Source organism: Gopherus flavomarginatus, chromosome 9 (genome assembly GCF_025201925.1).
Source record: "Gopherus flavomarginatus isolate rGopFla2 chromosome 9, rGopFla2.mat.asm, whole genome shotgun sequence".
NCBI lineage: Eukaryota > Metazoa > Chordata > Testudines > Testudinidae > Gopherus > Gopherus flavomarginatus.
Genome location: NC_066625.1, coordinates 16547447 through 16565513, shown reverse-complemented (window position 1 = coordinate 16565513; position 18067 = coordinate 16547447). Strand labels below are relative to the sequence as shown.

Here is an 18067-nt window from a genome sequence, read left to right as displayed (position 1 = left end):
TGTGCCTTACAGCAGTAAATTTGTATTTTACAGGTGTGGAGAAACAATTTGTGTTATCTTTCCGAATACTGTGCTGAGCAAAATGGGTGCAGCGCTAGACCCAGCTGACTCACCCTCCCTCTTCTTCCCCCCTGACTCCCCCCATATTACCACTCCAGCTGACATTGAATGACATTGACAGACTTCATAGGAGAGCCACATCCACCCTCTCTGGCTAGAATGAGTCTTGGTATGACACTGAGCCTTCAATGGGGAAGATGAGGACATCTCAGAATAGTGCTTTGGAAAAGTAGATCCTGCTAAGACTTACCTCTCTGTATTTTCAGGTGCACTCACAGTTGGCCTTGTGCGACAGTGTCAAACCATCCATGGACGTGACAGGACCTGTATTCCTCCACGGCTGCCCCCTGAGTGGGTCACCACATTATTTTTCATCATTATGGGAATCATTTCACTGACTGTCACGTGTGGTTTGCTAGTGGCTTCCCACTGGCGAAGAGAAGCTACTAAATATGCCCGCTGGATAGCATTCACTGGAAGTAAGTGACTTCAGCTACAAAATAAGCCTGTCTGAAGGATTAACTGGTAGATATTTTTTTAAACAAATCTGGGTGGGGGTTGTTGCCAGAGACCAGTGGTAAAACTCTGCCCTGATCAGACAGAATGCTTTTCCTTTTAAATTCCTGCTTTGTGGAAATAATCCTCTTCTTTAAAAATCAGGGGTTTGGTATCCAGAAGTGGCTGAGAATCAAGGGAAGATCTTTGGGATCCTGGCTTTATAGTCACAGTGCTGATCACCTGCTGCAGCCCCAGGGTAGAGGAAGAAAGTAGTACACCTCCGGACCATGGTAGCTTCCAGCCCCTCTCCCCACAGGGAATGTCACAAAGCGGCCCAACGATATGGGTGTGCAGGAGTGGGGAAGGCTAGGCTGTTCCTGAGTCATGTGAACTCTTAATTTGGCCGGTGTAGCTGGTACTCACTGCTGGCTGGAATAATGGAATGGTTGTAGCCTTTTTTCACCCACATGTGGAGGAGGGTGTTGGTGGACCTTGGTCTCATTATTGTCCTGAAATCAGTCCTGTTGAAGTATCCTCCTGTAAACATTTGATGCAGGGTTGATTCTAACTCTGTTTTGTTACAATTCTCATGAAAGTTGTTCTATCTTATTTGTAATGAGGTCCGCATATCCATGACATTGGTTACATGTAGCCCTGAGGGTACACAGAGGTCTTCCAGAGGGCATGTCAACTCATCTAAATATTTTCCTTGTTTTACAGCAGTCTACTTGAAAAGCACTAGTGAAAATTTTATACAGAGAAGTGACTTGTTTATACTGCTTTTTATACTATATTAGAGTTTCTCGACATGGGGATGGTTTTAGTGAGGTGGCAAGCAAGGCCCCCGCAAAGCTCAGATACATGCTGGAGCCAAAGCCCCACCGCCTGGGACTGAAATCAGACACCTGAAATGGGGTACGGTAGTCTGGAAAGGTTGAGAACCACTGCTCTAGGCAGACTAAACCTGTCAATCAGAGGCAATGGAGGTGTGGCTTCACCTCTGAGAAACTGTCAGTTTATATTTGCATTTCCAGCTGCAGGCAGGCAGACCAGCTCCTCCCTGCTTCAGAGGAAATTTAATGAGAAAGAAAAGGGAAAAAAATGGCATAAACTCTCCAAGATGTCAGGATCTGCCTTTATTGACAGAGAGGATTCCCTTTCTCCTCAGTCACTGGAGGACTCTGTATTCCCTGCACGCACACCCACCTGTAATGCAGCATGGCAGAGAAGAAAACTCTGACATTGTGTCTCCTTGCAGCAGCCCTCCGATTAGGTGCCTGCATGGAGATCATTGCCTGTTCTGTGAAGATCCAAGCTTCTCAAGTGCTCAGGAAGGGGCAGGGTTTCCTTCCGTCTCCCTCCCCGATCAGGAAAGCTTCCTGGAAGCAATGGTAGCAGCTTATCTACAAAAATTCCTGAACCTGATACACGTGATGGGACAGCATTTGCCCCGGCATCAGAAAGTGGCAACTCCTCCTCTGTTCCCTTCTCCCCCACAACTTGGGGTGAGTGTAGGTTGAAGCACAATATCAGAGGGCCAGGGAAGTTTCCCACCCAACCACCGGAGCCCACATTCACAGCTGTGTCTGATGACCATGGAGAAGCTTTGGAAACCCATCCAGCACAAAACCCCTCTTTCTCAGAGCTACTGAAGAGGTAACCAGAAGGTTCGCACCCATCCAAACCATCAGTCTAAAATGTCTCTCCTCTTTAGATGAGGTTTAAGGGTAGGCATAAGAAAGATGTTAAGACCCCTCTAGTCAACCCAACATCTAACACACAACCCCGACCCCTTCATTTTCTAAGGCCTGGGCTACACTAGCGGGGGGCATCGAACTAAGATACGCAACTTCAGCTATGCTATTCGCGTAGCTGAAGTCGAAGTATCTTAGTTCGACTTAACTGGCTGTCCTCACAGCGCCGAGTCGACTGCCGTGGCTCCCCCGTCGACTCTGCTTACTCCTCCTGCCAAGGTGGAGTACGGGCATCCAGACAAGATGCGAGAAATCAATTCCCAATACATTGAACACTACTTGCCAATCCAGCTGGTAGTACAGATATACCCTAAGAGTCTGATTTAGGGGATTCCTCTAGGGGGCTCTCTAAAAGGCATAAAGTGAAATCAGTTTCCCTCAAACTGCATAAATTTGCAGAATGCAGCAGGACAGATAATCCTTAGTGTCTGGTTCCTCTGCTCACTTTCATGGAGTACAGCAAGGCAGAAATCCTAGGCACTTAGTTCCCCAGATCACCCTCACAGAGCCCAGCTCAGGGGATAGTCAGTGTTGGGTTCCCCTCTTCTCACTCACAGAGTGCATCATGGCAAGTCTGTGCACACTTTGGACATGCACTGTTTCCCATAGCCATGCATACACACAACCCCACAAAGGGAGTTCTCCCTGCTTATGAGAGGAAGGCCAGTACTCCAAATCATAGCTAATGACTCAAATAATAACATTATTAAAATAAACACCACTCAGAGAATAGACTTTGATAAAAAGTGTACCGAGGATGGTGATCTACAATTATGAGGTTTGTCGATACGTCAGACAAGCTATAGCTATATGTCCCTCCTCATGCATCCTTTGAGTGTGTGATAGTGGGGTAACGATTTTCCTAATACACCTAAAGACTGGGAAAGTATTTGGCTGTTCTCATCAGCTCCCCTATGAGTTTCCATATCTTCCAGAAGGTTCCTTGGTATACACCAGTCAAAAGTCCTCCTGGTATCACTATCAAAGACAATTGTGCCTTTTTTTCCCTCCTAATGGTCAGGGACTAGATGTTTCTAACTGAGGAAAAAATTTTACCTGAAAGAGTGGCCTCCTCACTATACAGACCCTTCACAGGCAGCCAAATCCACACAGGCATAATCTTAGCCCCTCCTTTGGGAATGAAAACGATCTCAGGGTGTCAGGCCAACAAGATAAACAAACAAAAGAACTGTCATCTGGGTGGACTGTGTTGCAAGTGTGCTGTCTCTCAGGCTTTGTAAAAAATAAAACAAAACACATGTCCTAAGGCTTCTCCCTAAGGAATAGGAGGAGTCAGAGTGTGCAGAGAGCCATACAAATCTGCTACAGCCCATCTGCTACAAATGGGAATAATTTAATCTGTTCATCCTCTTCAGAGGAACCACGACCTTATTCCATATTGTGCCTTTACTTAAAAAAAACAAAAGTCAGAAGACTACAGAACATTTCTCAACATCAAGTATCTCAACAGATCCATTTAAAAAAAAAAAATGAAAAAGCCAAGATAGAGACCATAACATCCACATTAGCTGTCATCAATGGAGGGTCTCCGTGACATCTGTAGATATGAAGGATGCCTATGTCCAATTTGACAGTCTCATAGATGTTGCCTTAGCTTTATCCTCTGAGCACCACATTACCAATACAGCAATGGTTTAACAACAGCATTGCAAGTATTTATGAAAGTGCTGGTAGTGTTAATATCTGCTCTCAGACAGGAAAGGGTCTATGTCTACCCATTCCTGGGTGACTTCTTTACCAAGCCTCATTGATTGTACCACCAAAGCAATAAGGATGCTTCAGAGCCAAGGTTTTCTGAAAAAAATCAGCTAAGTCTCAGTGTATTTCCTGTCTCTGAGTAGGAACAGTCACTGCCCTCTACAAAGTTGTTTATTGCAGCAAAGACACAAGAAGCAGAGAACTCTATCAAAATAGTCAACCTCTCAAGAAAAGTACCAATTCATACTCTTTTGGGATCAGTGATCTCTTCTGTGGTTATTCTTAGAGATCCAGTGCTCACATGAGGTTCTTTCTCTTATCTCTCTGATGTCTCTTATCTGCACCTCAGTGAAGGTGTCTCACCCCAGGAGGATTCTCATGGGTTCAAGGACTGCCCAAGGGGTCTAGTCCAAACAAGAGAGAAAGCACAGCATAAAGTGGTGAGAGCTCAGGGCAATCCAGTATGGGTTCAAAGCTCTACTCCCTCATCCGAATTTACCTAATGCCCTGACCATGATAGACAACACCTCAGGCATGTCATACATCAGCAGACAAAAGGAACAAGGACTATAGTCCTTCAAAGAGAAGCTCACCTCCTGATGAAGTGGGCAAAGAATCTGCAATCAACTTGTTACCTTCACATCCAAGGCAGAATTGAATGTCATGGCTGACTGGCTCAGCTCGCAAAACTTAGATCCTCCAGAATGGGACTTACTAAATATCTTTACCAGGTGATAAGTGTATCTCAGCTATAGATCTGTTTGCTTCCCACCTGAATCACAAGGTTTCAGTGTTGTTCTCTTGCCAGTGGGATCACAGAGCCAAGACAAGAGATGCCTTGTTGCAAAGATAGCCAAAAGGGATTCTTATGTCTTAACTCCCTTTTTCTCTTCACACCAGAATGCTACAGACTATTAGGAGAGAAGCAGCACTGATAATTCTAGTATCCCCATTCTGACCAAAGAGGCTTTGGTTCTACAGTCTCCTTGATAGGATACAAAAACCTCCCACCTGATTTCCATTCAGAAGGGATATGCTATTACAACGGCCAATCAGAATTCAGACAGTCTGAGCCCAGCTGCCTGGTTCTTGAACCAGAGCCTCTTAAGCCAAATAGGTTATTTAGCGATCTAATACTCACAATTTTCGCTTCCAGAAATACATCTATTAACTCAGCCTATTCAAGGGCCTGGTTGAGTTTTAACCATTGGGGCTAGCACCAGGGTTTCACCCCCACATCTGCATTGGGACCACAGATCCTCTAATTTCTTCGAATGGATTCGGGTTAGGCCTGACAGTTCAGACTCTCAAAGGTCTAGTTGCTGTCTGTCTAGCATCATTAGTGAAATGGACGGGTAGTGAATTTAATCTTACCTAGATATCCAGCGTTTTTCTGAGGAGAGCAGCATCTCTTCTACATCTTTCTGGTGTGCATAATGGGGTTTGTTGTTTTTGATTTTTGGCTTTTAGCTGGTTCTCAGCAGGGCCACCCGGGGCGGGGAGGGGGGCCAAGTGGGGCAATTTGCCCTGGACCCCAGAGAGGCCCCCACAAGAATATATCCTATAGTATTGCAACTTTTTTTTATGGAAGGGGCCCCCGAAATTGCTTTGCCCCAAGCCCCCTGAATCCTCTAGGCGGCCCTGGTTCTCAGTGCTATTAGAAGTCCTCCATTTGAACAATTCATGAAGGTGTGTCATTACTTTCTAACCATTAAAATGGCCTTTTTGGATGACAGTCTTTTTTCGGGTTTCAAAGGGGTAGCCATGTTAGTCTGTATCAGCAAAAAATACCCAGGAGTCCTTGTGGCATCTTAGAGACTAACATATTTACTTGGGCATAAGCTTTTGTGGGCTGAAACAGACTTCATCAGATGATGAAGTGGGTTATAGCCCACAAAAGCTTATGCCCAAATAAAGTAATGTTTCTGTGCAGGGTGTCTGAGTTAGGAGCTCTTTTTCTGGAACGTCAATACTGCATGTTCATAAAGCTAAAGGGGTATTCAAACTGACCCTGACTTCAGACTAAAGATTAACTCCAGATTCCATAAAACAGGAAATTGTTTTTCCATCCTCTTGTCCAGATCCATTGCACTCCAGAGAGAAATTGTGGCATACTTTGGATGACTGCAGAGCTCTCAAAGAATATATTTACCACACAGATTGGGTCAGAAAGACAAATGCTTTGTTTGTGCTTTTTTATCCAGTGTCAAAGGGAAAGAGAGCCTCAAAATCATCCATTTCCAGGGGGCTGAGATATTGCATCTCAGAAGCATGCAAGTCAAAAAGCCTAACTTCATCTTCAAATATCAGAGCTAACTCCCTCAATGCTGTAGCAGCTTCATGGGCAGATAGATCATATGCCTCAGACAAGAAAGTCTGTAAAGTAGTCACATGGGTCATCTGGTTACAGCACCTTCAGATGCTGTACACTGGACATCCCAGTTGTCATCTGATGCTACCTTCCGTAAGTGGGTGCTCATTGCTGTAGTATTCTAGCTTCTATTAGGAAAGGGTTATCTGTACTTAACTGTATATAGTTCCTCCGTGCCACCAAGTGGACACTGCTATAAAAATCCTAATGTCCTAGATCTGTGGACCTCATTATGAATAAGAATAGGAAAATGTATCTGTCTTACCTGAAAATTTCCTTTCTTGGGGTCATGAGGTCCACAGATCCAAGCCATCCTGAATGGGCTGTTAATTGGGAAAAGACGAATTATTAATCGGTGCTCAGTTGATTATTTATTGAATTGCTTGCTCTGCATGAGGATTGTTCTATTTAGTCTTACTGCTTAAGTTCCTTTATAGAGAGTGCTTAGTTTTTCCTAGGCTTTGGAAGTGTTGACTGCTGGTTTTAGGCCCTGGTCTACACTATGAGTTTAGATCGAATTTAGCAGCGTTAGATCGATTTAATCCTGCACCCGTCCACACAACAAAGCCATTTTTGTGGACTTAAAGGGCTCTTAAAATCAATTTCTGTACTCCTCCTCGATGAGGGGATTAGTGCTGAAATTGACCTTGCTGGGTCGAATTTGGGGTAGTGTGGATGCAATTCGACAGTGTTGGCCTCTTGGAGCTATCCCAGAGTGCTCCATTGTGACCGCACTGGACAGCACTCTCAACTCAGATGCACTGGCCAGGTAGACAAGAAAAGGGCTGCGAACTTTTGAATTTCATTTCCTGTTTGGCCATCGTGGTGAGCTCAGAGGTGACCGTGCAGATCTCATCAGCAGAGGTGACCGTGGAGTCCCAGAATAGCAAAAGAGCTCCAGCATGGACCGAACGGGAGGTACTGGATCTGATTGCTGTATGGGGAGAGGAATCTGTGCTATCAGAACTCCATTCCAAAAGATGAAATGCCCAAATATTTGAAAAAAGTCTCCAAGGGCATGAAGGACAGAGGCTATAACAGGGACCCAGAGCAGTGCTGCATGAAACTTAAGGAGCTCAGGCAAGCCTACCAAAGAACCAGAGAGGCAACAGCTTTTAAACATCCAAATGCACATTTTACCACCATTCTGCACTTGCTCAGCCTATAGTTGGACAGGTGCTGACTACTGTCCAGAGTGCCTGTGTATGACTTCATGAGCCATGGCATTGAGGTGTAGGCTGGGTACCCAAGGATAACTATAGGCATTTCAACATCCCCAACAGTTGTCTGCCATTGCTCTCACTGGGGCGGGACATGGCTTACAGGGTTGGCTTACAGGGAATTAAAATCAGCAAAGGGGGCAGGTTTGCATCAAGGAGAAATGCACACAACTGTCACACCGAAGCCTGGCCAGTCATGAAACTGGTTTTCAAAGCCTCTGTGATGTGCAGTGCGCCTTGCTGTGCTCTTCTAATCGCAAACAGCCTAGTCAGCAAACAGCACCAGTGAGCTTTTAAACATCCAAAGGCACATTCTACCACCATTCTGCACTTGCCCAGCCTATAGTTGAACTGCTCCTTACTACTGTCCAGGCTTCATGAGCCATGGGAGCAAGGGGTAGGCTGGAGTGCTGCCAGCTGGGAGAGCAGCCTGAGGCAGAAGCCTCTAGCTCGCATGATATTCCAGGCAGGACTGAATCTCCATGAGATGAAACTTAAAGAAGAGTCACTCCGATTTATGTCCAGGCGCCCCGACCGACCTCATCAAGGTCTGCCAGGAGCACCCATGTCTGCCCAGGCAGCCCTGACCGACCTCACCGAGGTTGGCCAGGAGCACCCAGGAGATGACAGTGACAGCAGTCATACTGCACCATCTGCTGCTGCGAAGGCAAGGAGCCGCTGCTGTGTAGCAATGCAGTACCATGTCTGCCAGTAGCAACCAGGAGACATATAGTGACGGTGAGCTGAGCGGGCTCCATGCTTGCCGTGGTATGTCCTTTTGCACAGGTAACCTAGGAAAAAAGGCGAAAAATGATTGTTTGCCATTGCTTTCATGGAGGGAGGGGGACCTGATGACATGTACCCAAAACTACCCGCAACAATGTTTTTGCCCCATCAGGCATTAGAAGCTCAACCCAGAATTCCAATGGGTGGTGGAGACTGCAGGAACTGTGGGATAGCTACCCACAGTGCAACGCTCCGAAAGTCGACACTAGCCTCAGTACTGTGGACGCACTCTGCTGATTTAATGCGCTTAGTGGGGACACACACAATTGACTGTATAAAATCTATTTCTAAAAAAAAAAAAGACCTAATTTCATAGTGTAAACATACCCTCAGAGGTGGCGCCACACCTCTAATATATTTGGTCTGCCTCCAAGGCTGTATAGAGTCCCAGTCTTATGGATCTATGGTCCTCATGACTCCAAGAAAGGAAATTTTCAGGTAAGACACGGATAATTTTTTTAAATTAATTAAGAAACAGTACAACCACTTCTTAGCAGAAGGCGTTCCCACTGCAGAGCACCTACTCTGGCTCATAGTTCCAAGGCTTTTCCTTTCCTGGTGACCCATAGCAGGTCCCTTAGCAGGAGAGTCAGCAAAGAAGCAATAATGTTTTCCTTCCTTCTCCTCTCCTGCAGTGTTGAACTGCTCTTTAGCATGGCTAACTCTGCTTATAGTAGCTCACAATGAACCTCGCTTAAGGGACTGGCAACCTTTTGTTTTGGTGCAGAGAAGCATGTCCCAGGGAGACATTTACGCTTGTAAGGAGGGGCATGTGCCTCTTCCCTTCTGACGGGGTGGGAGGCTGTGCCTCCTTGCTGTTTCTCAAGAAGAGCGTAGCTCCCAGCTGGTGAGTCCACCTGGTGATTAATCCAACTAGCAGTTAGTCCCTCTGCCCAATCCCTCAATCAGGGCATTGAACAATTAGCAGGCCTGGCCGACAATCAGCCCAGGCCTTTAATTAGTCTTTCTGCCCCAGTCCCTCAATCAGGGCAATTCACACTTTACAGCTCAGGCTGAGTCCGTGCAATACAGCCCAGCAGTTCAACGTGGGGAATTAGCTGTTAACTAGAAGCAACAGTAAATTCACCTGGCGCCCTAGCTCCGACAGGCATCAGACCAATTCAGGCCTCCTGGCCTCTGAGTGGGGAAGTGGTCACTCTCCACAGGTGGGGTACCAGGGGTAGGGGGGATGCAGGCCCTCCCACTCCACTGCGTCCCAGCCCAGAGCCCTATTAGTGGCAGGGTAGTTCACCATTAGGTCAGCCCACAATACACTAGTCGGTTCACAATAATGCCACAGTCGAACCCTATTCGGCGTCCCTGGGCTCCTTCCTACTCTTCCCAGTTTGGGGCACCTGGGCTCCAGGGTCATCCTCAGTCTCTCTGGGGTAAACAGCCAATGGCAGCCTCAGCAGTTCATCAGCGTTGGTGATCTCCGACAAGTCTGGTAAATCCGCTGGTCAGGCAGCCGTCTCCTTCAGCTTCAGGCCTCAGCAGCAAGGAAGAGACGTCCTGCTCCTCTGGCAGCCCTCTCCTTACTGAGCTAGGAGACGGCCTTTTATAGTCCAGCTTCCTGTCCCACCCCTCTCCTTCCGGCGGGATGGCCGCAGGTTGCCTAGTTGTGCCCACCAGGGGGCGAGCTCGGGTCTTTCCCCTTCTGACAGGGCGGGAGGCCGTGTCTCCTCACTACCGTGCCTGGGGAGCAGACAGATAAAGGAAACCAGTTATAACCAGTAAATGGAATAAAATTGTTCAAACTACCTTTTTTTGGTGTTTGTTACAGGATTAGCTTGGCTATGAAATTAAGTCCTGGTGTTTTGATGGCAGTTATAAGAGGCCTGAAAAAACCGTAGAATTTGAGGTGGGGGGAGGGACGATGCGGAAATAAGACTGAGAGTTTTTAAATTAGCCTGAATTCTGAAAACTAACTGAAGGGAGTATGAAAATTACCTAGTAAATTCAAGTTTATGCTCCTCTCTGAAACAAACAGGTTTGGCAGGGACTTAGTGTTAATAGATTTAAACCTGCTGTGTATAAAAACTCAACTTTAACTGGTGGTACGCCACAAAGGAACCTCCATAATTAAAGCCATCACCCCTGACTTCTTTAGTATATCACATATTAAATGTAGATGTGGCTCTTGCATACTATGGGCTAATTATTTTATAGTCAACTCCATTGTGATTGACACTTCCATTTCTACAATGAACAGTGTTAAATATCAGAAATCATTACTCTTGCAGTATTGCTATTTACTCTAGCCCACTCTTCACTAGATTCTTCCTTTGTCTAGCTGATTGGTCTGTTTTTGTCTAATATAGACTATAAACTTTTCAGGGTAGGGATCACATCTCTCTAAACTCAAAACACCATCTCAAACATTACAAAAGTGCTTATGATGAGCTGGGTTCCAAACTCTAAGGTAAAGGATTATCTTTTTCATTTATTTGATGTTCTTTTTTAACTTCTTTGGCTTGTATTATTGATTCTAAATATTTTAATTTTTAAAATATCTCCACCTTCTAAGTAGTCATTGTTTCAGCTATAACATGTGTTGTCCTGAAAGCTGTTTTATCTTTAGATTCCTCTTACCATAAAGCTTGAGGTGTGCCAGTGTTTTTTAAAAAGAGTGACATCAGAAGAGAAATTTCAAAGATATATTCTCCATTCACTCTGACTTTCTGCTGTGAGCTGTTTTTTAAAGTGGGAAGAATATTGATTAAAGATTTGTTTTGTTTTTTTTTTCAAACCAAACTTATTTGTCATGCTATTAAGATATTATTGGAATTCTTAGGTTTTAGTAACACAATTTCTTAAGATTAAGACCAGGAGCTGGGGGATGAAGGGAAGAGACGGGATTGGGACAGGAACAGGTTTGAGACAACAGGGCAAAAGAGGTCACGTTTGGGGGCGAAGGTACGCAGAAGAGGGTGTGCCCACTAGAGCACACTGAACACCTTCTAATTTCCTCCACAAATGAGGTAGGGTTTTACAGACAAGTCTCCTTCACTGCACGAAGCTGATTGATTCCCAGGGTGGCTCCATTCAGTGCACTGAATGAGATGGGGTCCTGTGAAAAAATAGCATATGATACAAGTTTTAATGACATGATCATAATGCATATGCACAAGGGTCCTGAATTAAGGTGATTCTCTGATTAGCATCTCTATGGGTGCTCCATTTCAGTATGAGATTTTTGTCAACTGTGTCCATGGGTCTACACCTGTGCTCTAGATATCCTCTTGCTCTGGTAGGAGGGTGTATGTGGAGAGGGAAAGGCAGAGCTGCTGCCAGTTCATACTCAATTGCCTGTGGCTTGAGACGGAACACCAGAGTGTCCTGCGTTCCCTGTAAGCTGTGTGCTTGCGTGGCCACCCAGTAGAAATTCAAATGCTGCCCAGCTGATTAGCAGAGTGCGCACAGCTGGCAGCATGTGTTCAGGTGCCCCTCCCCCCATGCCAGAGTTTATGCTCCTTTCTATTTTCCTCATTAGGATTTAACTTCCACTTTTTAAAGGATGTCTTTTTGCCTCTCACTGCTTCTTATATTTTGTTTAGCCATGGTGGCTCTTTTTTTGGTTCTCTTACTATGTTTTTTAATTTGGGGTATACATTTAAGTTGAGCCTCTATTATAGTGTCTGTAAAAAGTTTCCATGTAGCTTGCAGGGATTTTACTTTTGGTGTTGTACCTTTTAATTTCTGTTTAATTAACCTCTTCCTTTTTGGGTAGTTCCCCTTTCTGAAATTAAATGTTCCAGTGTTGGGCCGCTGTGGTGTTTTCCCCACCACAGGGATGTTAAATTTAATTATATTATGGTCACTATTACCAAGCAGTCCAGCTATATTCACCTCTTGGACCTGATCCTGTGCTCCACTTAGGACTAAATCAAGAATTGCCTCTCCTCTTGTGGGTTCCAGGACTGGCCGCTCCAAGAAGCGGTCATTTAAGTTGTCAAGAAACTTTATCTCTGCATCCTTTCCTGAGGTGATATGTACCCAGTCAATATGGGGATAGCTGAAATCCCCCATTATTATTGAGTTTTTTATTTTAATAGCCTCTCTAATCTCCCTGAGCTTTTCACAGTCAGTATCACCATCCTGGTCAGGTGGTCTGTAATATATCCCTACTGCTATATTCTTATTATTCAAGCATAGAATTACTATCCATAGAGACTCTATAGTACAGTTTGGTTCATTTAAGATTTTTACTTCATTTGATTCCATGCTTTCTTTGAACCTTACAGATTCTTTCACAAAGGTCTTCTACTTTCCCATTCCAGCCTCCCTCCCTTGAGATGCACTCTGAAGCAGCAGCATCCTGCAGGACATGCAGCTGGAAACCCTGGCAAGGGCATCCTGAGGCCCTGTCCCCTTCCTTTATGGCCCACCTCAGTGAGCTTTTTGGAACCGATGGGCTCCTTATGGCGACCAGCTCTACCAAGTTTCATAAGGGGACATGGCAAAAGCAACATCTGCTGTTATGTTTATCAGGTCTATTCAAACAGCATATATCCAAGAATCACTTCCATAGTCCAGTTACGGAAAACATACAGCTAAAATTGGGGAACTCGTTCTTGGTTTTTTTGTGAAAGAATCTATAAGGTTCAAAGCTCTTTCCCATCTATCGCAAAATAGAGTTCTGACAATTATTAATAGGAGGTATAGGCTCCCTCTAGTGGCTAATTTGACTTTTGAATATTAAATATTCTCCTCCTTTAGTTTGAGAGACAGATTGTAATGCAGCTAGTCATCATGCAGGCAGGTGCTTTGTAAGCTGCTTCACATGTCTAGTCTCATCCTTTTTTCATTTGCAGACCCCTACAAATTTTTGAATTTAGGTGCCTACTTCTTTGAAAATTTTTGAATGGAGGTGCAGACCCCTTTGGAAATCTGTTGTCTGGATATATAATTGAATTCTGTTGAGTCAGATTTCAGGCTAAGTCTTTCATGGACCCCACTTAGACGTATTCTGCAGACTCCCAGGGGTCCACAGACCACAGGTTGAGAACCATCATGATAGTGCATGTCAGTCCTGACATGAAATGCAGCTGCTGCTGTAGTCTTGGTCTGAGTATGCTAAATTAGCCTATTGTGTTATGCACAAATACTTGGGGAATAGTTTGAAGTCATTGTACATATGACCCAAACTAGAATTTAAAGGCTATTCTATAAAAACACACTAATAAATCTTTTTTTCAGTGATGCGCCATGAACTTAGCATTCATAGTTTTATGAAGAGACGTTTGAGGTCTAAAGAGATGCAATAAAATGTCTGCCTTGAATACACATAAGGTTCATAGAGAGTAGAGTATTTTTTTCAACATTTGTATGTCAAGAAACAGGAAGCAATAAATCTGGACAAACTGAAGCTTTGTAAGCGTATTAAAGCAGGTATAGCTAATGTAAATATAACTTTCCTCAGTGCTGTACAAGCCCATCACTGGCTCATCTAGAGAGACTAGAGCTCTTGCCCAGTTGTGGGCTAATTGGGAAAGGGGAACTCTAGAGGCTGGGGAAGCAGAGCAGCCAAAGCACCTTTTTCAGGAGGGAGCAGAGCAGCTGGAGCCCACACCTTTTTCACAAGATGGGAAGGTGAGGTAAGGAGTGTAGAGCTTCCCTGGAGCTGCAGCTCTTTCCACCAGCTGGGGGTGGAGTGTGGTGTAGAGAAGCTTAATACAGGACTTTCTGTACTCTGCAGAGAAGTAAGGCCCAGCATTAATTGATTGATTGTGGTAGGAGGGAGGAGCTTGCATTAATTACTCTTATTCAGGTGGAAGCAGAATTGATTGTTGGTTAAACTGATTTTTGAGGTGGCTAGGTTTTAGAGTTGATTTAGGAAGGAGGGAAGATGATTTGGTGTAAGTTAGGCTTAGTTTTTGTGGGGCAATGGAGATTTATTTTTTATTTTTTTTTTCCCAACCAAAGTAGTAGGCTTAGTAGTTGGGTCAGTGGGTATTGGAAATTCTTAATGTTAAATCACAATGAATAATTGTATTTCAAGATAAAGCATAAAAAGTTGATTTGCAGAAGCATAAAGAGCCTAATAGTTGCCTTTACGACTCTACCACTTAAAATTCTGTATCTGCCCGATACTATTTTTCACCTATTTATATAGTTGTAAATAGAGCATCAAAACAATCAACATCTGATCTTTTTATCATGAAGAAAAGCATGCTGCTTCGTAGAAAAGCCATGTCAGGACATCATTGTATGCCTTGGTCAAGATCTTAGTATCCTGCAGAGTCTCATTGTCAATACTAAATAGATTATTTATGCCATAAGCACTTACAGAAAAACAGAGGATGTCAGCAGAGCTAGATAATATTGGATGCCGTGTAGTGGATTTGGGTAGAGTATTAAAATGTATTGCAAGGAATGTCAGCCCATATTAGTACCTGAAGGAGTGAAATCACTTATGTAACTTTAATAAGTGGCTTTTATTGTGACAGGCACTTTGTGTGCACACAATGTGATATGTGTTGTAAGCAACACCATCTATGCATATTAACATAACTGTGCAAGTGAAATAACAAAAAAACCAATTGCTTGGTGCTCTATTTGTGTAGTCTGAACTTGGACCCTTTTACAGAGGAGGTTAGATTTCAACAGAATGTTTTATTTGGGCTCTAGGCTGAGTGTCTCAGCATTTAGAGAACAATGGTTTATTTTAATTAATCTAAAGGAAACTCTAGTGGCACACATGTATTTTCTATTGTCAGCAAAATATGTACAGAAAATGTGTAAAGCATTTGTGTGGCAGAATAGGAGAGGGCAGATACATTTGGGGAAAAGGCAACTCTTTAATAATGAAAAGTGAGTTTCTTCAATGTTAAACGTTAGTCCACATTGACTTTTTGGGGGAATGACTACCTGTAAAATGCTCTGAGGCATAATGATCGGATTAGATTCACGAATGGTGGAAGAATGTGTCCTCCAAAATTCATCTTTCTTTAACAGTGATTCTTGTTCTTCTGAACATAGTTCAAATGATTAATAAACTGGAGTTGAGGAATGAACTTTGTGCCATTGCATACTGACAGGAGCTTTCACCTTCCTCTGGAACAGAGAGCTGGGATCTGTTAAGATCAGGGTATGTCCCACATGATCGGTTTCCTGTGAGTTAGGCATTGGTGCCCTACAAACTGGCAAACATTTTGACTTTCAGCAAGATGCTAACTTTGATTTCGTTTGTTTTGCAGTGATCCTATTCTGCATGGCAGCCCTAATATTTCCAATAGGATTTTACATCAATGAAGTTGGAGGTCAACCATATAAATTGCCCAACAACACAGTGGTTGGGTCCTCGTATGTACTGTTTGTCTTATCCATTTTCTTTACAATAGTGGGACTTCTATTTGCCGGCAAAGTTTGTTTACCTGGCTGATGAATATCTGAACTTCATGAGTTTGTTTCAGAGGAGAGCAAGATATCAGAGTTGCATTCTCAGGAGAAAGCCTAGAGCAGACTATCAAATGCTTACTGAAAAGAGGAATGCTTTGACTTGTTCTCACTATGCACTTTGGATTAAAAAAAGAGAGAGAGAGAGAGAGAGCCTTTCCCATAACCAAATACAGACATCGTTGACTAATCTCCTGAGCATATTAATGCAGTCAGGTCTGCACTGTGATAGGGACTAGTGAAGAAGAATGCTTTACACTGAGAAGCATATTGCCCCATGTTACTGTATCTGTTTTTAACGTCTAACAATTTGAAAATCAAAATATTTATGAACCTTGTGGTAGACCAGAGGGTTTCAAAGGAGTTCAAGTGAGGCTGGCCTCACAATTTAGGAGATTAGCATTTTACATCTTCCTTCGGATGGGCAAAGTCTTTGGCACCAAAATGAATCCATCTTGCATTACTGCACCAAGAAGCCAATAGATCAAAATATATTCTTTACAATGTATGTAACAACAAAAATGACATACATCCCCCTTCAGCTGTAGAAAAACACTAAAACTTTTTTTTGGGGGGGGGGAGGGGCTTTATATTTATATACACACACACACACACACAATATATATGATGCAGTATACTGTGTGTGTGTGTGTGTATACACACACACACACAGTTCTCGCTTTGCTAGCAGAACACTGGTGTGCAAAACTAGAACTCAATAGAAAAAAGCCATTTATCTGAAGGCCACATAGCTGAGAGTCTTCAGTTTACCTCATTCTTTGTAGCAGCCCTTGATTTTAACAGGTTTTTGTAATAGGTACAAACAATCCCATGCCTTTCTAGGTGCAATTTTAAGTTAAGCTAAAATTCTTTGTATGGTAATTTATTTGTATATGAGGGTAGAAGGTGAGATCACGTCAGACCTTAAAGTTAAAATCCTAATTTTGGGAAACTGACACTATTTAAATTATTAGCAACTGTTGTACAGGGAGTCTCTTTTCTACTGCTTTGTTTGTTACATTAACAATGAATTTATTTATACACGTTCAAGCGCAGCAATTTACCATAGGTAAATTTCTCTAATGCATAAAACATTCAGTGTTTAGGTCAACCGGTTAAAAACACTATTCTGTAGTAAAGTTGGATGAATTTATTTTCACTTGTGAGTATTAAGTTAATTCATCTTCTTTACCAAAAAAGAGCAATATAACTGTTTTTAATGTCCATATGCCTTGTTTACTAAAGCTGAAGATAAAAGTGTGGGCATAAGGACCATCTGAATTCAGAGTGTAAGTTTTCCCCTGAAATCAACACTCTTTAAATACAAGAGCTGTATAAACCTTGGATAGTGCTGTATAGTTCAATATTCACTTAAAATCTGACCTTTATTAGCACAAAACTTTGATTGATGTGCCAGGAAGCTTGCTTGCAGGTCATGCCCTTATTCTCCAGTTAATATTTAATCTTTTTGTGGGGAAGTATTGACAAACGTATCTCGACAACAAAGTGTCTGTCCAAATGTACTTATGAAAAGAGCTGCATTACTTAAACTTATGCTTTTATAAGGCATAAGTGAAACTGAGTGCATTTTTCTGTAAGAATGATGATTATATTGCTTCTGAAATGTATTTATAGTTATTTTGGAAGAAACAGCTATTATGGCAGAAACAAGTGTTAGAAATGAGATACCTTATACAATTATATTGAACTGTGTGCCATTAGAAGTATATTAGTGAGGAAAAATTACCTGATTGATGTATTGGATCATTTTCTCTTGGTTGTAGAAAAATCTCTTATCAGTTCACTCACAGGCTGAAGTAAGCTTTCACATCAAAGTCTCTCTAAATTTTTCTGAAGTATAAGAATATACAGCCAGATTCTCATCTGGAACAGCTAATTCAGATTTGATTGGTTTTTAATTCAGATTCTGATCTTGCAGTCATAGCTGCACAGGCAATCCAGAGCTTCACTGATATCAATGGAGCTCTGTATATGGATGCAATCTGGGTAGATCCAATTGCAGGACAGGGGTCTAAATGTTTTTTCAGTAGTGTTATAAGACTGGTGGTATAGCCTGATATAAAGTGTTAACAATGAATCATAGCTCACTACTTAATTTGATAAGCTAATAGCTTTTTTTTCCTCTCAGAAATGTCAGTCTTTTTGTAAATAGTTCCATACAATATTTTAACTGGATCACTGACATGGGGGCGGGGGAAGAGTTTCTCAGCTGCTAAGCATTTTCCCCCATGTTTACTTAT

General features: G+C 43.0%; 1 protein-coding gene across 3 annotated transcripts in view; it reads left to right on the top strand.

The window, feature by feature from the left end:
* The window catches only part of MOSMO (modulator of smoothened), a 48474-nt gene extending 32091 nt beyond the window's left edge, over positions 1-16383 (top strand). For 2 of the 3 annotated variants that reach the window (XM_050966771.1, XM_050966773.1), the window contains 2 exons: positions 327-539; positions 15608-16383. In XM_050966771.1, the coding sequence (XP_050822728.1) occupies positions 327-539; positions 15608-15792 (398 nt within the window). In that variant the 3' untranslated portion in view covers positions 15793-16383. Of the gene's footprint in view, positions 1-33; positions 230-326; positions 540-15607 lie in introns of all 3 variants that reach the window. The other variant, XM_050966772.1, reaches the window with a different exon arrangement.
* Positions 16384-18067: the final 1684 nt, after the last annotated feature.